General features: G+C 42.9%; 1 protein-coding gene across 6 annotated transcripts; it reads left to right on the top strand.

The window, feature by feature from the left end:
• The first annotated feature begins 2,826 nt into the window (after positions 1–2,826).
• ZFP69 (ZFP69 zinc finger protein) lies at positions 2,827–18,242 on the top strand. Of its 6 annotated transcripts, none has more exons than XM_045997293.1 (6): positions 2,827–2,961; positions 4,290–4,921; positions 6,244–6,329; positions 11,562–11,688; positions 12,217–12,330; positions 16,515–18,242. In XM_045997293.1, the coding sequence occupies exons 2-6, from the start codon at positions 4,795–4,797 to the stop codon at positions 17,645–17,647; spliced, it is 1,587 nt and encodes a 528-aa protein (XP_045853249.1). In that variant the 5' UTR covers positions 2,827–2,961; positions 4,290–4,794; the 3' UTR covers positions 17,648–18,242. The 6 variants fall into 6 exon arrangements, with proteins under 6 accessions (XP_045853249.1, XP_045853272.1, XP_045853257.1 ...); XM_045997316.1 differs by lacking the exon at positions 2,827–2,961 and adding an exon at positions 3,334–3,468 and having other exon boundaries at positions 12,220–12,315; XM_045997301.1 differs by lacking the exon at positions 2,827–2,961 and adding an exon at positions 3,334–3,468 and having other exon boundaries at positions 12,220–12,330.
• Positions 18,243–20,875: the final 2,633 nt, after the last annotated feature.

The raw sequence follows: 20,875 nt of genomic DNA, 5'->3' as shown, positions 1-20,875 counted from the left end.
CCTGTTATGTGTTTTTTACCACACACACACACACACACACACACACACACACACACACACACATTTTTGTATTTTTTTTCCCGGTGGTCACACACTTGTACACAGTTGGAAAAATTCTTCCAAACCACTTGTACCAATGCCATATCACTTCTTCACTGACCTTTACTGGTCATGTCCTCCCTTCTCTCCCTACCCAGATTTTAGTCATGCAGCAGCAAACACCCTCCACTCCATATACATATGTCGTTAACACCTTTCCTCAGGGCAAAAGATCGTTTTACAAGTTGGATTACCTCCTGGATCCTGACTTTCTCTTTTTTGCCATCTCTTAGACATCTTGTTATGGGCAGAATTGTGTCCTCCCCCATCCTTGCCAAATTCATATGCTGAAACCCTAATCTCTAGTATGTCCAAATGTAGCTGATTAAATTTATTAATCACTTTAGGGGCACCTGGGTGGCTCAGTGGGTTAAATCCTCTGCCTTCAGCTCAGGTCATGATCCCAGGGTCCTGGAATCGAGCCCCGCATCAGGCTCTCTGCTCAGTGGGAATCCTGCTTCTCTTCCTCTCTCTCTGCCTGCCTCTCTGCCTACTTGTGATCTCTGTCTGTCAGATAAATAAATAAAATCTTTTAAAAAAGCAATTTATCAATCACTTTAAATACGGGATTAAGAGAAAGTGAGTCATTAGGGTATGCTGTAATCCAACTGGACCCGTGCCCTTATAAGAGGAAATTTGGACACACAGAGAGACACTAGGGGCCTGCAAGCACACAGAAGAAAGACCATGTAAGGACACAGAGTGAGGCTGCCATTTACAGCCAAGTCGTACGGCCTCAGGAGGAACCAACTCTGCTGACGTAGGCAGGCCTGGTCTGGGGACCTGGAGGGGTCCTTGCAGGACCAGCCAAGAGAGTCTTTCGCTTTGCACAGGACAGAAATCAGGCTCAAGCCAGGAGGAAGGGAGAGCAGAGCTTATTGAATAATGGAAGTGATAGAGCATAGTAGACGGAGCGTCTGGGAGACTCAGAAAAGGAGAAGCAAGTCTCCGTGTTGCTTGGGGTTAAGTGTTTATACTGGAAAGAGGTCCAGGATATGTGTTCCTTTAGGAATCCAGGTCTGATTAAAGGTGTCAGGTGAACAATAGCTGTTGTCCTAAAAATCACCGAAAATAGGGGGTATGGATGCCAGTGTTGGCAGAGGTTTGTTCAAAGCTTAATGTCATGGAGCTCAGGATCTGGTCCTTCTTCGATGTTATCAGTTATGTGGGAGCCCAGGATGAAACTCAGGGAATGATTAACTTTCTTGCTTCTCCCCCTTGGAGTGGGAACATATAGCTTCCTTGGCTTACTCAGATGCAAGGTGAAGTATGAAACACGAGTACATGGGGCCTAGCAAAGAAACAGCAGAAATAGAGCCTTCCTAAAATGGAGTCCCTTCAGTTTCCTTATCTCTGCTGACACCTGGATCCTGGACTTCTAGCCTCCAGAACTGTGAGAAAAGACATGTCTGCTGTTTAAAGCCACCCAGTCTGTGGTATTTTGCTGTGGCAGTCCTAGTAAACCAGTGCTCTCCTTTAAGAACATTAAAAAATATATATTCCAGGCTTTTACTTTCTTTTTTTTTCTGAGAGGGAGAGAGACAATGAGAGACAGAGAGAAAATCAAGCAGATTCCATGCCTGATGCGGGGCTTGATCTCACAACCCTGAGATCATGACCTGAGCCCAAACCACGAATCGGATGTTTTATTGAGTGAACCACCCAGGCGCCCCCAGACTTCAGTTTTTAATGTTATTGTTTTCTGAGGTCGGTTAATATAAATATTCTAGCCCCACTATTATCAGAAAGAGAAAGTCCTCATTATCCCATTTCCACAGGCTGCTCCCTCATAGCCCTTACCATCAGCTGGGATGATATTGATTTTCCCATTTTTTATTGTTAAAAGAAAACCACAGGCTCAAAATGGGGCCACTGAATTCAAGTCATTAAACCAGGACTTGATAGCTAAGCTAACTGCAATTCCAATCACCCCCAAAATGTAGTCTTAACAAGTCATCCAGGAATTTTGTGATCTGGCACCACTGAGCTAATATGGACATATGGGCCCTCTCCATCCCCCAAAGGTAAATGAGGTAATCCACCTAATTAGACCCCCAGCTCTAATCCTTAAAAGAAGGTGACCTTACCTGGAACTATCCTTTCTTTTCTTTTCCTAATAACTTCCTTGTGTTCCCCTCCCCCCCAACCAAAACCCTTCTATTTTATACAACTTGTAGTGTTCCCCTCTATTTGCTAGATGGGATGCTACCCCATTCATGAATCAATAAAGACAGATCTTCAGCTGTACTGGGTTGAATTTCTGCTCAACATTATTATCTATTTAATTCCTCACGAATGAAGAACCAAGAGAACAGGGACCATTTTGATAACTGCTCTATGCTCAGAACCTGTGACAATGCTGGACCGATGGCAGACCCTCCAGATAGTTGCTGAAGGAATGAATGACAGGATGACAAAGAAGGGATTCCCCCACCGGAGGAGGGGGCGGGCCAAGTGGTCCCTCCGGCTGCCGACTGGCCCCGCCCATAGTGGGCGGGCTGGCGTGGTCCCTGGGTCTGGGCTCCCCGGGCGCGCTCCTTCGCTCCGGCTCCGGGTTTTCGGGCGCGCCGGCTTCCCGGGAGAGGGCGGTCTCGGGGCGGCCCCTCGTGGGCGGAGCCCGCGGTGGGGCGTGCTGAGCCGCCGGAAGACGCGCGCGCAGGGAGGGTGGCTGAGCCGCAGCTTGTGGTGGCAGGACTCTGGGCGAGCGGGGCGGCGCGGGGGCAATCTGCGCCGCAGGCGACGGCGGGGCGCGGCGGGAGGACGAAGGCGCCAGGCCACCCAGGGCTGCGGCCCACGAGGCGGGGCGGCGGGTGGAGTCGGCCGCTGCCGCCGGCCCGGCGTCAGAGCGACAGCCCGCGAGGTGTATCCTCGCCCGCATCTGGGAGAAGCCGGGTCCGGACGGCCCTCCCACTGCAGCCCGCGGAGCCCCGCTCCCCGGCGCGCGGCCGCGGAAGGCCGCCTGAGAGGGCGGCGGCGGGATGCGGTGCGGCGACCGGCCTTAGGCAGGCTCCGCGGGGAGCCGGGAGAAACCCCACGTCCGGGGCGGAGGCCGAGGTCCCGCGGGCTTCCTTCGGGAGCCAGCGAGAACGTGGGGGCGTGTTTCGGAGAATCGTTGGTGAGCAGGGGTATGTGGTCTAGGAGGGCTGGGGAAGAACAAAATCTGCTACCTCCGGGTCCACCGAAGAGACACCCTGCGGCGCCGAAAGCCTCGGGAGCGAGCGCTCTTGCGGCTGCGTCCCGGATCCCAGCAGCGTCCAGGGCTGAGCTGCTGAGGCTTCGCGGGGTCTCCGCCTCTGTCCCGGGAGACACGGACGGGAGCAGTGAGGAGGGCCAGCTTCCAAACGATGCTTGGAAAGTTTCCCCACTTTGGTAACTAGACGTTTACTTTTATGTATTTGGGGCAGGATATTTCCACGTGCGGGATGCAGCTCCTTTCTGTGCATCGAGCGGGCGTAGCTTGGGGCCGGGCGGTGGGGGGGGGGGGGGGACGTAAGCTACGTACCCTTCCTCACAAACTTCAAAAAAGTTGGGCCGGCTCCCTTTGCTCGGAACTCGGACTGTGCGTGGGGAGCCAAATGTGCTGGACCAGGTCGCTGCGGAGGCACCTGCTCCAACCCCGGGGCGTTGGCTGGGATGATAGATTTGAGTTGTTTCCAGATTGTCCTGTTACAAACAGTTCTGCAGTAGTCCTCATGATACCCAGCGTACTGTATTTCCTCCGTCTGAACACATTCCCCTCCCCCATTTTAACATCTCTGAAACCAGGAGGCATCTTAACAGGTTAGAAGGACTTGCCAGTTGCTGGCCAGCTGCGTGAGTCGGGATATGTCTGGCGCTTTTTGGGCATGTGAACATGCAGTTGTGTGATTATTCCAGCCTTGTGACACTTGAACTTTAAATTGAAATCTCTAGTTGTTTTTAAAAAGTAGCTTGAAAAGACAATGCTGTGACGCAGCATTAAAACAAAAGGTTTATAGTAATATTTATTAAGGGTTTTCTGCATGCCTGACATTGTTTCAATTAGTATTACAGCGCTATAAAGTAGAATTGTTATCCCCATTTTATAGATGAAGAAACTGAAGCTTACAGAGTTGAAATGCCTTAGAGCTTTTAAGTGCAAGTGTCAGGATGCTAGCCCAGGCTGTCTGATTTCAAAGCTTGCTCTCTTAACTCCCAAAACCTGTATCCAGGCAGAAGATGCATGCAACTTACAAAGAGGGACGTCAAGGCAGCGTCTACGCTTGTATGTGCATATGGAACTGAGAGACAGCCGCATCCACGAGCATTGATCATACTTATTCCCACATTGATGCCAAATCTTTGTTTTTGGATCTTTTGCAGTTTGAAATATATTTTTGCACATTCTGGAGTTCTGACTGTGTGTTGGGTGCTTCTGGATTCCTCTTCTGCCTTTTGCTCCTCTAGAAGAATATAGAGGCATATGCACTCAAACCTACTCAAATGGCTGCCTCCCAGGGTGGCTGTACTTAATCTAAGAGAGAAGTCGGTTTTTCAGAGTTAAAGTCACCTGAGCCTCTAGGAGCCCCCAGCCTCTCTGGTGCCACAGGGACGCACCAAAGTTCCGGGGCAGGAGATTGTGCTCAAAGGAGACGACACACCTGTGAAGCCTTTCAATAGAGGTTCTGGCGGTTTTTCTCACCAGAAGTGGACAAGCTCTGTTGGGTGGGCACCATCATGCTGCAGCAGCTCCTGATCACCCTGCCCACGGAGGCCAGCACCTGGGTGAAGCTGCGCCATCCAAAGAAGGCCAAGGAGGGGGCCCCCTTGTGGGAGGACCTGACTAAGATGTTTGAAGGAGAAGGTGAGAATAGGCTGATGGAGGGGAATGGGGAAAGAAGAATTCACATTTTGTGTGTGAAAAGATGGGTACACACTTCGCTGAGGTGGTCTCTTGGGGAGAAAATTGGGGGAAAGCATGTCTTTGGGATTCATGCTTGTGACTTTTGGGAAGGGAATCGCTATGAGAGGAAATGTGGGGCTCTCAGCATGGGCTCCTTGTTTCCATGGGCTCCATGCTGCTCCCGTCTCCAGTCCTCAGATCCAGCACACAACAGTGTTCCCCCACCAGTGGCTCCCAAGTATATAGGATTCATAGACAGTGGGGTCAAAGGTTTCCAGTCCCTAAAGCCCTCCCAAAGTCTTCCTTCATAAGTTTTGGTCATTCTGGCCCAAAGCCAATGTTTTTCAAAAGGAGCAGTTCTTTTCTTCTGAGAGGAAGGAATGACATGCTTGATGACGCTCAATTTATAAGAGGTCAGTGGGAAACAAGTCCAAGGTTACACATAATCTGGTGGTCTGGTCAGGACAGACAGATGGACAGAGGAAATTATGTGTCTCACGTGGTCTCTTAGTTCATACCTTTAACACTTCAAGTCTGACTGATACCGATTCTCGCTGCAGGAGGCAGGGACCTTGCTAAGGATCTTGACGGATGGAAAAATGAATAATGATCTCCAATGCTTATTATTAATTGATGGAGATGGACACATAACCAGATCAAAATAATAGAAAGTAGCCAAAGAAAATGCTACCGTAAACTTCTTTGGAAGACAAGAGACAGGAAACATTCTTTTGATTGTATTTATTGGAGAAATTTTCACAAAGCAGATAGCATTGACTTGGGCCTTGAAAGATGTCTAAATTTCTTGTGGACGGTTTGGGGAAGGGTACAGAAATGACTGCCTTGAAGAGTGGTTCAGAGAATGGGTACTATGCTAGTCTGACTGAGGGCCAAGAATGTGGTCAGCGTATGTGTGGGGTGGATGAGGGATGGTGGATAGCAGAAACTAACGCCGGGAAAGGATGCTTCAGGTGAGTCCTAGAGCACCTTGAAGGTGATGGGAAGTGTTGGGATTTTTCTTTCTTGTCAGAAACCTTTGAACAGAGGAGGGGCCTGATAGATCTTTGCTTTTGGACCCGCATTGACCATTGGGATGCGTTAATGCCCAAAGCAACGCACTGCAGACCCTCCTCATTGAGGAGGCTCCGACTGCTCTGAGTTGCTCTAAGTGTCCCCTCTGTGAATGTTTTGAGAGAAAAGCCATGTTCAGCAGATCTGGAGGCAGTTTTTCTATTTGGGATCTATGGGGAGATGCATGCCTCATAGCTCTTTCCCTTCTTTAGCGCTGCTGTCTCAGGATGCCGATGAGACCCAAGAAGAAAGTTTGGAGGACGAAGTCACGTCTGGGTCCCGAGCAGCAGGATCCCAGGTGGGTTGGTTTCCTTTCATTTTCTTGACATGCTCTTTGGTTTTTAAGGCTTTAACTAGCCTTTTCTTTGGAGTGTGAGAGGGTGTTGAGGCTAACAGATTCAACATAAGGAGCTCTTGTACAGAAAACTGGGCTGTAATGGTGGCCATTCCCCTACTCATGGTGGCTTCCCTCCTATTAACTCTTGTTTGTGACCCACATCTAGATTTAACGTTGTGCTGATTTCTGTAAAGAAAGCAAAATGAGTGAGAATTCTAGCCCCTAAAAACAAACAGATATTACTTGGAGTCTAAGATGTACATCAATTTTTTTAAGTATTTCATATTCAGAAACAAACTTTGCTAAGGGAGAAGAAGGTTCTGACATTCCTAAGTGCCAAACACATGTCACTGGTGAACTTGAGTATTAGGAACAGAGGTCAAACTTCAACCAAAGGAGAAGTGAATGGGGAAGATGTGGTCTGGCCACACAGCACACACTTTAGACAAGATGGGCAGTTCTCACGGGCTATCCTCACTGCCTTCTGGAAGGTTAGGAGAAACAGGAGGAAAATTGTAGAATGAATGAAGGAAGACTATTAAAGATCAGATGTTATTCAATGACAGAAGAGTTTTAAGTGAAAAGAACTTGGGTTCTGAAGTTAGTGGTACAGGATTTGTACTTTTCTCTTGTATTTATTTGCTTGGCAATCAGGGGCAATTTTTTCTAGCTGTTTACAATCCCAGTTTCCTCAGCTGATTCAGATGCTGATTCCTTCTGGGATTGAAATGCATTTCAGAGTTATTTACAGCAATAGGAAAGAAGTTACAATTATCTAATTGTTTAAAAAGTATCTCTACATTGCACAGTCTGAAATTCCTTGCCTCTTGACATTTATCAGAAAACTGATGGGATTCTTAGTGCTAGGAAAAGATGAAATTTTTAAAAAATTGAGGTACAATTTAAGTATAGGAAAATATAGTTAAGAAAGTGTATAGTGCTATTTGGTCATATGAATATACTCTGTAACCAAAATATAGACCATTTCCATCATCTCAGGAAGTTCCCTCATGCCCCTTTCCAATCAAAACTTTGCTTCGTTCTGAGTAGAGAGTACATGGGATCTCTGGGTTATTTTTTTTTCACCCAGAATAATATTTTTTTTATTAAGTTCAATTATCCAGCATATAGTATATCATTAGTTTTTGATGTAGTGTTCACTGATTCATTAGTTGTGTATAACACCCATTGCTCATCAGATCACTTGCCCTTCTTAATGGCCATCACCTTATATCATCCCCCCACCACCCTCCCTTCTGCAACCCTCAGTTTGTTTCCCAGAGTCCAGAGTCTTTCATGGTTTGTCTCCCTCTCTGGCTTCTTCCCATTCAGTTTTCTCTCCCTTTCCCTATTGTCCTCTGTGCTATTCCTTATGTTCCACATATGAGTTATGTCTTTCTCAGCTTGACTCATTCACTTAGTATAATACCCTCCAGTTCCATCCACATTGATACAAATGGTAGGTATTCATCCTTTCTGATGACAGAGTAATATTCTAGTGTATATATGGACAACATCTTCTCTATCCATTCATATGTTGAAGGGCATCTCAGCTCTTTCCACAGTTTGGTTATTGTGAACATTGCTGCTATGAACATTGGCGTTCTTGTTCCCCTTCTTTTCACTATGTGTATCTGTGTTATTTCTTACAACTCTATGGGAATCTATATCTCAAAAAGTTTAAAAAAGAATTTATATTCTGTGGTTGATAATTATAGTGTTCTATAAATGTCTGTTAATTTAAGTTGGCTGATAGGTTGTTCCAATCTGAATCCTTGATACATTTCTGCCCACTTGTATCAGTTACTGAGAAAGGAGTATTAAAATCTATATTGTGGTTTCGTCTCTATCTCCCTTTAGTTCTGTCAGTTCTGCTTTGAGTTCTGTTATCAGATGCCTTAATGCCTAGGACGGTTGCCTTCTTGATGAACTGACAGTTTATGAGCTGTGTCTTCTATATGGCTCATAATATTCCTTCTCCTAAGTCCGCTTTGTCTGATTTACTATAGTTCCTCCAGTGTTCCTTTAGTTACTGCTTATAGGACATAGCTTTTTCTTTTGCTTTTAACCTTATCTGCATCTTTATATTTAGAGTGCGACCTTCCACATAGCCATGTCTTGCTTGTTTCATGCATTTACAGTTACCATAACCCTTGATACAGTTGGATTTAAGTGTATATTCTTGGTCTTCGTTTGCTGTTCACCCATCTTTGTTTCTTTGATCCTCTTCTGCGTCCTCTTGGATTGCATAGTTTTTTAGTATTCCACTTTATGTCCCCTGAATGCTTTTTAGCTATACTTGTTTGATTTGTGCTTAGTGGTTGTCCTGGCCATTACAATACACAATATTAATGTATTACAGTTGAATTACTATTATACTGTTTGGTATGAAAACCTCATATTTCCATTTACTCGTTCCCATTCTTTGTATATTGTTATACATTTCACTTTACACGTTATAAGCCCCACAGTACATTGTTCTTATTTTTATTTTTAAAAAAGATTTATTGGTTTATGTTAGAGTACGCAAGTGTGCATGCAAGCAGAGGGGAGGGGCAGAGGGAGAGAGAGAATCAGGTAGGCTCCCCATTGAGAGCACACTCCCCTCTTATTTTTATTTTTATTTATTTTTTTAAGATTTTATTTATTTATTTGACAGAGATCACAAGTAGACAGAGAGGCAGGCAGAGAGAGTGAGAGGAGGAAGCAGGCTCCCCTCCGAGCAGAGAGCCTGATGCGGGGCTCAATCCCAGGACCCTGAGATTATGACCTGAGCCAAAGGCAGAGGCTTAACCCACTGAGCTACCCAAGCACCCCTTATTTTTATTTTTAATAGTAAATTGGTTTTAAGATATTAAGAAAAGGAGGGGTGCCTGGTGGCTCAGTCAGTTTAGTGTCTGCCCTCAGCTCAGGTCATGGACCCATTAAAACATGGCATTGAGCCCCATGTTGGGCTCCTTGCTCTGCAGGTAGCCTGCTTCTCCCTTTCTCTCGGCCCTTCCTCCCCACTCATGCCCGCATGCACGCACTCTCTCTTTCTCTCTAAAATCTTTAAAGGAAAAAGAAATTAAGAAAAGGAGAAAAAGCCCAGTATTTTCATATCCGTCTGCATAATGATCAGTACAGACCCTCTTCATTCCTTCTTTTAGTTCCAAACTTCTAACTGGCATCATTTCCCTTCACCCAAAAGAGTGTTGTTTAGCATTTCTTATAGTGTGGCTGTTCTGATGGATTCTCACAGCTTCTGCTGATCTAAAGATGTCTTTCTGTCGTCTTCCTCCTTGAGAATCTTTTGCTGGATATGGAACTCTAGGGTGACTTTTTTTCTTTTCAGCAGATCGTATTCCACGATCCTTTAGCTTGTACTGTTTTGAATAAAAAGTCAGCTGTTACTGTTCTCTCCCTCTAGGTGATATGCCTTTCTGTTTGTTTATACCAAGGTTTCTTGTTTTTCTGTTCCTCCTTTCCTGCCTTCTTCTGGCTACTGTCATGATCTTCCCTTTTGACTTTGCCTTTCAGCAGTTTTACTATGATGTGCCCAGGGATGATTTTCTTTGAATTTATTCTTTTGGGGGTTTGCTGAGCTTCTTGGATCTGTGGCTAGATTTTTTTTTTTTTTCCTGTCAAATTTGGAAAATTTTCAGCCTTTGTTTCTTAGTATTTTTTCTGCCCATTCTTTTATCTCCTGAGATTCTAATTACATGTGTATTAAACCACTTGGTATTATCCTAGGTTATTTGTTTTTTCCTCTTGCTTCAGTTTGGATAATATCTATTGACCTCTCAAGTTTCAAGTTTTACAGATCTCGTCTTTGTCGGAGTTCAATCTGCCACTAAGTCCGTCCAGTGGATTTTTCTCATTTGTAGAATTTTCTTTAATTCCTTAGCATTTCTTTCTCTTCCTCAATTTCCCATGTTTTCGCCTATTCTAACCTTTTTTTTTTTTTGAGTGAGAGAGTGAGCAGGGGCAGGAAGGGGCAGACGGAAAGGGGGAGAGAGAGAGAGGCTCTCAAGCAGGCTCCACGGCCAGCACAGAACCTGACATTGGGCATGATCTCACGACCCTGAGATCATGACTTGAACTAAAATCAAGAGTCGGATGCTTAACCGACTGAGCCACCCAGGTGCCTCTCTAGCCATACTTTACTGTAAATTTTTAACATATATTTTAATAATTGCTTTAAACTTCTTGTCTGCTAATTCCAATGACTTGGTCCCCTATGGGTTTGCTTCTATTGATGTTTGTTTTCTTGATTCTAGATCAGGTTTCTTCCTCCTTCACACGTGTAACAGGTTTTTTTTAGTAGTTCAGATATTGGGTATTAAAGGACAGTGGGGGATGAAATATAGTTTTCTTAGTTCTATTTATTTCCAGGAGACTCAGCCCTGTCCTCTGTCTGGTGGTTAAGGTGGGGTCTGATTACTCATATTTCCCCTAGAGCTCTGGCTGAGATAACTTTTATTTGGTGAGTTCACTTCCGATTAACCCAACTACAAAAGCCTGTGCCACCACAGCTGGGGTGGGGGAGCAGTGATCTTTTTCAGATCTTTGAGTATTTGAGCTAGGAAGGGGTCAGACTGCGGTTCCAGACAGCTTTGTTCATCTTTGCATTAAACTCCAGTGGGGCCCCAGAATGTAAGCTCAGCAGGAATGCATTGGTGTCATGACAATAAGGGTTGAAAGCCTCTCTCTCCTTCCCTCCCCCTTCTGAAGCCTCTCTAATCTCATCTCCCACTCCTTCCTTCACCACCCTCTGCCATTGATGCTGTTCTCTCTCCTGTTCCTGAGACAAGCCGAGGATGCTCTTGCTTTAGGTCCTGTGTACCTGCTGGAGTGCTGTCCCCTCAGATCTCCACAGAGCTTCTCCCTCACTGAATTCATGTCTCTGATCAATACCACCTTTTTCCAGAGGCCTTCCCCTACCATCCTGCATAGAAGATCGTCCTCTCCCCTCACGGTGTTCTCCATGTTCCTCCCTTATCCTGCTTAATTTTTTTCGAAGGCACATTTGACCATTTGTTTTTCTAAGTATTTATTGATGATAATCTCTAGAGAAAAGATTTTCAACCACTTCCAGAGGAGGCTTCCAGTAAAACTAGTTTAGAATCTCTCAGAACTTAGAATTCTGTCAGAACTCCTTGGACCTTGATGGAGGTGGTCTCTGTCTGAAAAGGAATATATTAAATTTTCTAGGAACTATTAACCTTCAAGGACATATCCGTGGACTTCACCCAGGAGGAGTGGGGACAGTTGCCCCCTGCTCACCGGAATCTGTACCGGGAGGTGATGCTGGAGAACTATGGGAACCTGGTCTCAGTGGGTAAGGACGGGTGAGACAGTCACCCAGAAAACCTGCCCGTTTCAGGAGAGTCATTATTTCTAAATTATCAGATGTTGTGGGTTCCCTGGAATTTGGCCTTGGGTTTGTTTTCTTTCTTTTTTTTTTTTTTAAGATTTTATTTATTTATTTAACAGAGATCACAAGTTGGCAGAGAGGCAGGCAGAGAGAGAAGGGGCAAGCAGGCTTCCTGCTGAGCAGAGAGCCCAATGTGGGGCTCGATCCCAGGACCCTGGGATCACAGTCTGAGCCGAAGGCAGAAGCTTCAACACACTGAGCCACTCAGGCACCCCTGGCCTTGGGTTTTGTATTAGAGATGTCTCATTTCTTGGGGATATAGCTTTACTTGGTAGAGCTAGAATAGAAAGACATTCTGTGGTGCCCCTTTCCATCTTTAGAGACCCTGAATATCAGAGAACTAGAATGACATTCTGGGGATGGTTCTTAGAATCCAACGTAAACATTCATGCTTCTTCTTCTTCCTTTTTTTTTTTTTTTTAACTTTATAAGCAGGATATCAACTTTCCAAACCTAGTGTGATATCCCAGTTGGAGAAAGGACAAGAACCATGGGTGACAGAGAAAGAAGGCCCAGAAGATCCTAGTTCCGGTGAGACTCAGACAGGTAGTACATTTTAATATATAGGCCCGAGTTCCTGAATTCTTCCCACAGCCCCTGGACAGGACATGCGCTAAACCTGACTTCACCCCGCCCTCCGTTTCCTTCACCTGACCTTGCAAAAGTCTCTTCACGGTTGGAGGGAAGGGAATCTTGTCTTCATTAAGGTTAAACTTGACTTTTCCTCTTTACTTCAGCATCCTGACCTCTGAATTGAAAGCTCCTTTCTCTAAGCAGTAAGATGTGCATGGTCTCTCCTCACAGGAAACACCTCTTTTCAGGAGTCTCACTGCATTTGACAGATCTTTAATTTTCTCTCTTGCATTCTATTTCCACTTTTTGTTAACTTCCATTTTACAATTTCAGCTTTGATTCTCACTCTCTTTTAAACTCGTGTATCTTTTGTATTTTTGTAACTACTGTATGAAAATTCTTGCAAGAGAAATTACCACAGAATACTTTCTCCCCAAATTCAGTGGTCCTTAACCATCTCCTTAAATTTTGCTTTATTATGAAATATATGCTTTATTTTGAAATATTTTAGGTGTTCAGTAAGGGATAGAGAACATTGTGACAAACTTTTAGGTAGCTTCCAACTAGATTAAGATAAAAAAGAGTCGAAGCCCTGCCGTGACCCTCCTACCTTTTCAAATAACCAGCTCTTCAAAGTTTAAATATAGTCATTTTCACACGTGTCTTCCTACTTTTGTTACATGTGTATATCCCAAAACAATCTATAGTTTTGTTTTGCATGTTCTTATTCTGTCAGTAAATCGTGTGTGTCCTTCTCCTTGCTTTTCTCATTCAACATGGTTGATATCTGTGTTGCTCTACTTCTTTTATTTCCATTGAATCAATAAGCCACAATTCATTTAGCCATTTTCCTATTAATATGCATTTATATTGTTTCTGAGGTTGAGGGTTACCAAGGTGCAGTGTCTTCCTGTGCACATAGGCAAGGATTTCTGAGATGTCTGGTGGGAGCAAAACTGTTGGGTCATGGTGTATCTGCACCTTCATTTCGCTGCGCTACAAAGCAGTTGCACCAATTTGTACTCCCATCAGCAAGCTTTCAGAGTTTCCAGAGCAAATTCTAAAATTATCGTAGGGGTGCCTGCGTGGCTCAGTCATTTGAACATCCGCCTCTTGATTTCAGCTCAGGTCAGGATCTCAGGGTTGTGGGATCGGGCCCCATCTCAGACTCAACACTCAGCGTGGAGTCTGCTCCAGATTCTTTCTCCCCTCTGACCCCACCCCTCAAATAAGTAAAGTTTTTAAAAATTAAATAAATAAATACATACATACATAAAATTATTTTGAATTTATGGGTGAGTATGGTATCTTGTTGTGTCCTTCATTTTCCTGATTACTAGCAAGAGAAGCATACTTTTCATGTTTATTGACCATCCAGAATTCTCGTATGTAAATTATTTATGTCCTTTGCCAATTGTTCTATTATTATCTCTTTTCTGGATCATAGAAAAATGATGTAATATTTATTATATTAAATTTTTAAAATTTGGATATTCATATTTGGAGTTAATTCACCTGGAATTATTTTATATGTGAGGTGAGGATCTACTTTGACTTTTTCCACATGGATGATCAGTCCAGGAACCCTTTATTTAATAGTTAATGCCACTCTGTTACCTCTCAAGCTTCCTTAAACACTTGGTTCTGTTGTAGGCACTCTGCATTCTGTTCTGTTTTTCTATTCTAACCCTACTCTGATGGCAGGCTAATTACTGTATTTCATTGTGAAACTGCATATTTGATAGAGGTAGTTCTCCCATTTTGTTCTTCACAATTGTCCAGGTTATTCTTAGCCTCTTGCTTTTTCCATATAAATGAGTGCATCAGATTTCACACACACACACACACACACACACACACACACACACACGGTATGTGCATGTGCACAAATACTCCAGTGGTATTTTGATTGGAATAGAAGTGGATTTATAGATCAGCTTTGGGGGGAATCGATATTATGATACTGAGTTTTATTATTCCAGAAACATGGTATATTGCTCCATTTATTGGTATTTCTTAACGTTTTTAAAAATAAAGTTTCAGTATTTTCCCTATGAAGGTTTTCCTTCAAATTACATCTTTTAGGTTTGTCTTGAAGACCTTACATTTTTCTATCATAAATAATGTATATATTATATTTAAAAAATATATTTATTTATTTTAAATATTTTATTTGATAGAGAGGTAGAGAGAGCACAAGTAGGTGGGGTGGCAGGCAGTGGGAGAGGAGGAAGAAGACTCCCTGCTGAGCAGGGAATCTGATGTGGGCTCAATCCCAGAACCCTGGGATCATGACCTGAGCCGAAGGTAGATGCTTGAACGACTGAGCCACCAAGGTGCCCTGATAGTATATTTTTAAATTATGTTTTCTGTTTGTTGTTGGTGTGTAATAGCATATTTGATTTTATATATTGATCTTACAGCTAGCCACCTTGTTTTCCTCCATTATTAATTCTAATAATTTGTTTATATATTCTCTTGGGTTTTCTCTTTTTCAGCTTCTCTCTTTCCCTGTCCTCTTCTCTTCTGCCTCCCATATTCAGGACTAGAATAAGAAGCCTACAGAACATAGACTCTATTATTGCCTTTAGTCACTAAGAATTTGGAAGTACTGAGGCGCCTGGGTGGCTCAGTTGGTTAAGCGACTGCCTTTGGCTCAGGTCATGATCCTGGAGTCCCGGGATCGAATCCCGCATTGGGCTCCCAGCTCCATGGGGAGTGTGTTTCTCCCTCTGACCTTCTCCCCTCTCGTGCTCTCTCACTCTCTCTCTCTCAAATAAATAAATAAAATCGTTAAAAAAAGAATTTCGAAGTACTAATGATCCTTTTGTGTTGAACAAAAAAATCTTATAAGAAGTTATACCTTTCAGGATACAGATCTGTCATTTGAAACATTGGTAATGGGTACAACAAATTATCAGTAAAAAGCCAGTCAGAATTTTAAAGGTTAAAAGATATTTTCAGGGACACCTGGGTGGTTCAGTTAAGTATTTAACTCTTGATTTTGGCTTAGGTCATGATCTCAGGGTTGTGAGATTGAGCCCCGCTGGGCATGGAGTAGAGCCTTCCTAAGATTCTGTCTTTCCCTCCCACTCTGTTACTCCTCCCCCCCCCCCAAAAAAAAGATAAAAGATGTTTTCATAGAACATAGCAATAATAGCAACGTAGTTGGGGTTTCTTACAAGTCTCCTTTCTAGGGACAGACTACTAACCACAGAAAGTAAAACAATGTAAATATTAATACAATTCACTAAAAGCTTAATGTTTTTATGAAAGTTCTTAGTTCAGACCTTATTTTTTGAACACGCTTCTCCTGCTGCTGTTCATGTGGGGAGATGGTTTTCTTTTCTTCTTTTTTTTTTTTTTAAGATTTTATTTATTTATTTGACAGACAGAGAGGCAGGCAGAGAGAGAAGGGGAAGCAGGCTCCCTGCTGAGCAGAGAGCCCAATGCGGGGCTCGATCCGAGGACCCTGGTTTCATGACCTGAGCCGAAGGCAGAGGCTTTTAACCCACTGAGCCACCCAGGCGCCCAGGAGATGGTTTTCTAACAGTATTTGTCAATGAAAAAGATATTCATAAGCCATCACTCTGAAATTTCATAATTTAATATTAGAAAGAATAGGTCTAATGTGCTCAAATTTTACTCTGTATATTAAATCACACATTTTTCTTGTTTACTGTTTCTTAACTTCCCATTACCTTCCATGGTTGCATCACCATATTCTCTTGTGCAGTTGACCCTTGAACAACACCGGTTTATACTACGTGGGTCCACTTATATGTGGATTTTTCACAGCACTATAAATGTATTTTTTCTTCCTTATAATTTAACATTTTCTCCTTATTGTAAGACTATAGTGTATGATACATATAACATAAAAAATGTGTTAATTGACTTATCAGTAAGGCTTCTAGGCAACAGGAGGATATTAGTAGTTAAGTTCTGGGGGGGGAGTCAAGAGTTATACTTTGGATTTTGTTTACTGTGTTGGGGTTGGTATCCCAACCCCGATGTTGCTCAAGGGTCAACTGTAATCAGAACCTCGTATGTAATATGTGTAGTTATCCTAGTTTCTATTTCCTACTCATTGCAATAATTGATTTTTCAAAGCATAATGAATCGGAGTTACTTGCATTTCTTTCGATTTCTTTCAGACTTGAGGACTAAAACAGAAACTGATGCATCAGCTGCAAAGAACGACATTTTACAGGAACAGTTTGATCACGGCATTATGATGGAAGGGTTCCTGAGAGATGATGGCATTTATTCCACACTGAGAAAAGTCTCTAAATATGACGGTGACTTCGAAAGGCACCAGGAAACCCATGGGAGAGATGTAAGACAAGCCATCCTGACTCACAAGAAGAGTTGCCAAGAAACTAACAAATTTGGGGAAAATATTGTCAGTTCAAATGTTATTATAGAGCAGAGGCACCGTAAATGCGATACACCTAGAAAGAGGAACAAATACAAGTTAGACCTGATCAATCATCCGAGTTACATAAGAACAAAAACCTATGAATGTAACATATGTGAAAAAAGCTTCAAACAACCCATTCATCTCACTGAACACATGAGAATTCATACTGGTGAAAAGCCTTTCAGGTGTAAGGAGTGTGGAAGGGCCTTCAGTCAAAGTGCATCCCTGACTACACACCAGAGGATCCATACTGGCGAGAAACCCTTTGAATGTGAAGAATGTGGCAAAGCCTTCCGACATCGCTCATCTCTTAATCAGCATCACAGAACTCACACTGGAGAGAAACCCTATGTGTGTGATAAATGTCAGAAAGCTTTCAGCCAGAACATTAGCTTGATCCAGCATCTGAGAACTCATTCTGGAGAGAAACCCTTTACGTGCAATGAATGTGGGAAAACCTTCCGGCAGGTCAGGCACCTTAGTGAACACATAAGAATTCACACTGGGGAGAAGCCCTACGCGTGCACTGCGTGTTGTAAAACCTTTAGTCATAGAGCGTATCTAACACATCACCAGAGAATCCATACTGGGGAGAGACCCTACAAATGCAAGGAATGTGGGAAAGCCTTTAGGCAGAGGATACACCTTAGCAACCATAAAACTGTTCATACAGGAGTGAAAGCATATGAATGCAGCCGCTGTGGAAAAGCCTACCGGCATGATTCCTCCTTTAAGAAACATCAGAGACACCACACTGGAGAAAAACCTTATGAATGTAATGAGTGTGGAAAAGCTTTCAGCTATAACTCGTCACTTAGCCGGCACCATGAGATACACAGGAGGAATGCCTTTCGAAATAATGTGTGAAAATAGATTACTCAACATGAGAACAAAAGCCAGCTCTAAATCAATGATTCTGTGTTTTTAAATTCCAGGATTCTGAATTTGAGTAATTGGTATCACGATGCCAGCTTTTAATTTTGCCCATTATGTAAATAAACAGTATATCGATAACTACTATCTACTAACACCTCCATACAAAGTACTTAATCAAGAATAAAGGATGGTCCTTCAAATTAAATTCAGCATTATGACAAGTGCACACATAATTGTTATCTTTCTGATTTCATGGTGGATCAATTGTTCTCCATGGCCATTCACTGATTCATAGACTAACAATTGGGATGAACTGTTGAAAATGTCACCACCCCTATTTTTTAAGTAAACTTTTATTTTTTCAATGGAGAAACTTAAAAATGGGGTAAGGTTCAAAAGGCATAAACAGTCATGTAGGGAAGTCCTTTTCCTACATCCCCAAATTTTTTATAGAGGCAGCCATTTTTTATAACTAATTTTTTTTTTGTGCACCCAGAGATTTTTGTATTTGTATCCAAGAGAATACAAATGAAGAGTTTTTCTTTTTAAGCATAACACATCTGCACTTTACTTTTATCATTTACCCATATATCATGAAGGTCATTCCATATTAGTGGATAAAGTGCCTACTAGTTCCTTTTTATAACTGCATAGTATTCCATGGTTTGGATGTACTTTAATTTATTTAGCCAGTTCACTACAGAGGGACTTTTGGATTTCCATTCTTTTGTCGCAATGAATAGTCTTAAACGTTTTTAAATTTCTCAGACACATAAGTAGACATGTAGGGTAAATTTTGAGAACTGGAATCTCTTACTAGAGGGCATGTGCATTTTTATGATGGATATTGCCAGACTGGCCTTTATAGAGAGGTTCGACCAATCTCTTTTCCTACCAGCAAGATAGAGAACTGTAGGATCCACTTGATGCCGAAGCATGTCCTGGACCAACTGCCCTTTTAATCATCAAAGAAGTATCCGTTTGTCTCAGTAACTTAGCCCAGAAGTACCAGCTGAGCTGCAGCCCCAGGAAGAGTGGTGCTTGCCGTTACTGGAGCCAGAGAAGAATCTGCATCTTCCTGAAGCCAAGCCCACCAAAATCTCAGCTGGAGAAGGAGAAACCCTTTCTCCACCAACTGCTCCAGTCCCTAATTCTGAGGCTGGAGCTGCCTGATCAGTGAGAGTCCCTTTGAGACCAATACACTTGTCATAGCAAGTAAAATTGTGGCTGCAGCCCTTCTGATGGGATGGAGGAACACGGACAGTTGAGTCAGGGTACTCAGGATGGCAGGGTGTACCGTGGATGATCAACCACACAGCCTTTTACAGGACGGTTATGTTAGCAAGTTACAGTTAACACACGGAGGAAGACAGGAAAGAGGGAGGGTGTGACTTTCTAATAAGTGTTAATGAATGAATGAGAGCATTAATATTGCTTATGTCTGAGAAAACTGAGCACCAAGACTAGGAGCACATGGTTTTGTACATGTTCATTTTTCAATTTGGTAAACGTTTACCAAACGTATTGCAGTTTTAGTGATTCTGTGAAATAGTAATGGAGTTCCCCTTAGCTCCAGCCCACTGCCACTACTCGTGATAAACCAAAGCCTGGCACTTGGGTCCTCCTTTGTTACTGGTGCTACTTTATAGTTCCATCTCCTATTTTCCTCTTTCCCATGTGGGCTCTGACTAAACAGATTAGTTGAGACTCTTTGATCAAATAACACAAATCATTTGGGGGCAATTTAAGTCTTAAAGTGGGAGTGTTGTTAGAAAGATATTGGGGTATCCTGTAATTCTTGGGCTGCAACACAGTCCAACGGCAGACTTGAACTAGGACCTGAAGCACTTGAGAAAACCCAGGCAGCTTTCTCTCCATCTCTTACAGGAGCTTTTTATGTCTTTTTTTTTTTTTTTTTAACACCTTGTAGCAAATCAGTTACCATCAGCTCCAGATTTTATATATATTGTTTCTATCATCCAGAAAAAAGGTAACTGTCTTCTCTTTCTTCTTTCCAACTTTAAAATCCTAGGGAAGGTCTTGTATTGGCCCAGCCAGATCAGGTGCCCACCTCTAGGTAGGCAGAGAACTGTGGGAACCATGTGGATGGTGTGAATTGGGTGGGTGGTTTGAGGGGGTGGGGTGTCTGGAGGGGCAAGAGAGTGGAAAGGGTTACTTACTGTTCATGGAATTCCAGATCCTAACTCACTCTTTGATACCAGTGCATAGGATCAGATTTTTAGAACTGGGAAGGGTGTAGGAATTCACTTAATTAGAATTCCTCACTTTAGGGATGCCTGGGTGGCTCAGTCAGTTAAGTGTCTGCTTTCAGCTTAGGTTATGGTCCCAGGGTCCTCAGATTGAATCCTTGATTTACTCCTTGCTCAGCAGGGATCCTGCTTCTTCCTCTGCCTGCCACTCCCCCTGCTTGTGCTCTCTCTTTCACATAAATAAAATCTTAAAAAAAAAACAAACCCACTTTATAGATGAAGGAACAGAGAGTGTCCTTTAATTATTCATGTCCTTTACTTGTGTTTTTGAGCATTTTTTCTCCAGGTTTAGCTTAGCTTTACAAACACGCACCCTTAATGGCTATACGAAACTGTTCTTTGCCATTCTAAGTTTTATTTCTTATATCTGCTACTGCTTCAGGAAATCTTAATTACTTTAGAGCCTGTCCATTGGTTTTGCCTATTTTTGCCTTTCCTTCTTTCTGGTTCTCTTACAGGCACTTCTCCCTTTGCTGATCACATAAATGCTCTTCCCCAGGCCTGGGTCCTTTAGTCATGTTCTTTCCCCAAGCTACACATTTTGTCTAACTGATTTTGTTAACATCTCAACACTTTTTAAATCTACATCTGTATCTTAGGAATGTGTCCTGAACTCCAGAACATCATAGCATCCTACTGAATATCTCCATTTAGATATCCCATAGTCACCTCAAAGTATGTCCAAAACCCAACTCATAATCTTCTCAATAAAATCTGTATCCTCAGTCCGGTGCTTGGTACCACCCTCTTTCCAGTTCTCCAGTTTAAACTTCCTCCTCATCCATCACCTCTCTCAGTCACTAAGTCCTATATATTCTATTTGGAATCTCTTCACTATCTTCCTCTCTGTTCCCATTGTCATTTCTTTAATTAGGCTGTTAGCATGTCCTAACTGCTTAAATGGGATTCCAACTGGTTTTTCTATAATCTGGACTCATCATTTTTTTTG

Source organism: Meles meles, chromosome 1 (assembly GCF_922984935.1).
Source record: "Meles meles chromosome 1, mMelMel3.1 paternal haplotype, whole genome shotgun sequence".
NCBI lineage: Eukaryota > Metazoa > Chordata > Mammalia > Carnivora > Mustelidae > Meles > Meles meles.
This window is presented reverse-complemented; position numbering and strand designations above follow the sequence as displayed.

Excerpts from the sequence above, each read along its gene's own strand:
- ZFP69 (XM_045997293.1), top strand. The coding sequence starts at position 4,795 with ATGCTGCAGCAGCTCCTGATCACCCTGCCCACGGAGGCCAGCACCTGG. Across the intron at positions 4,922-6,243 it reads TAAGATGTTTGAAGGAGAAG|CGCTGCTGTCTCAGGATGCC; the intron begins GTGAGAATAGGC and ends TCCCTTCTTTAG. Across the intron at positions 6,330-11,561 it reads CCCGAGCAGCAGGATCCCAG|GAACTATTAACCTTCAAGGA; the intron begins GTGGGTTGGTTT and ends TAAATTTTCTAG.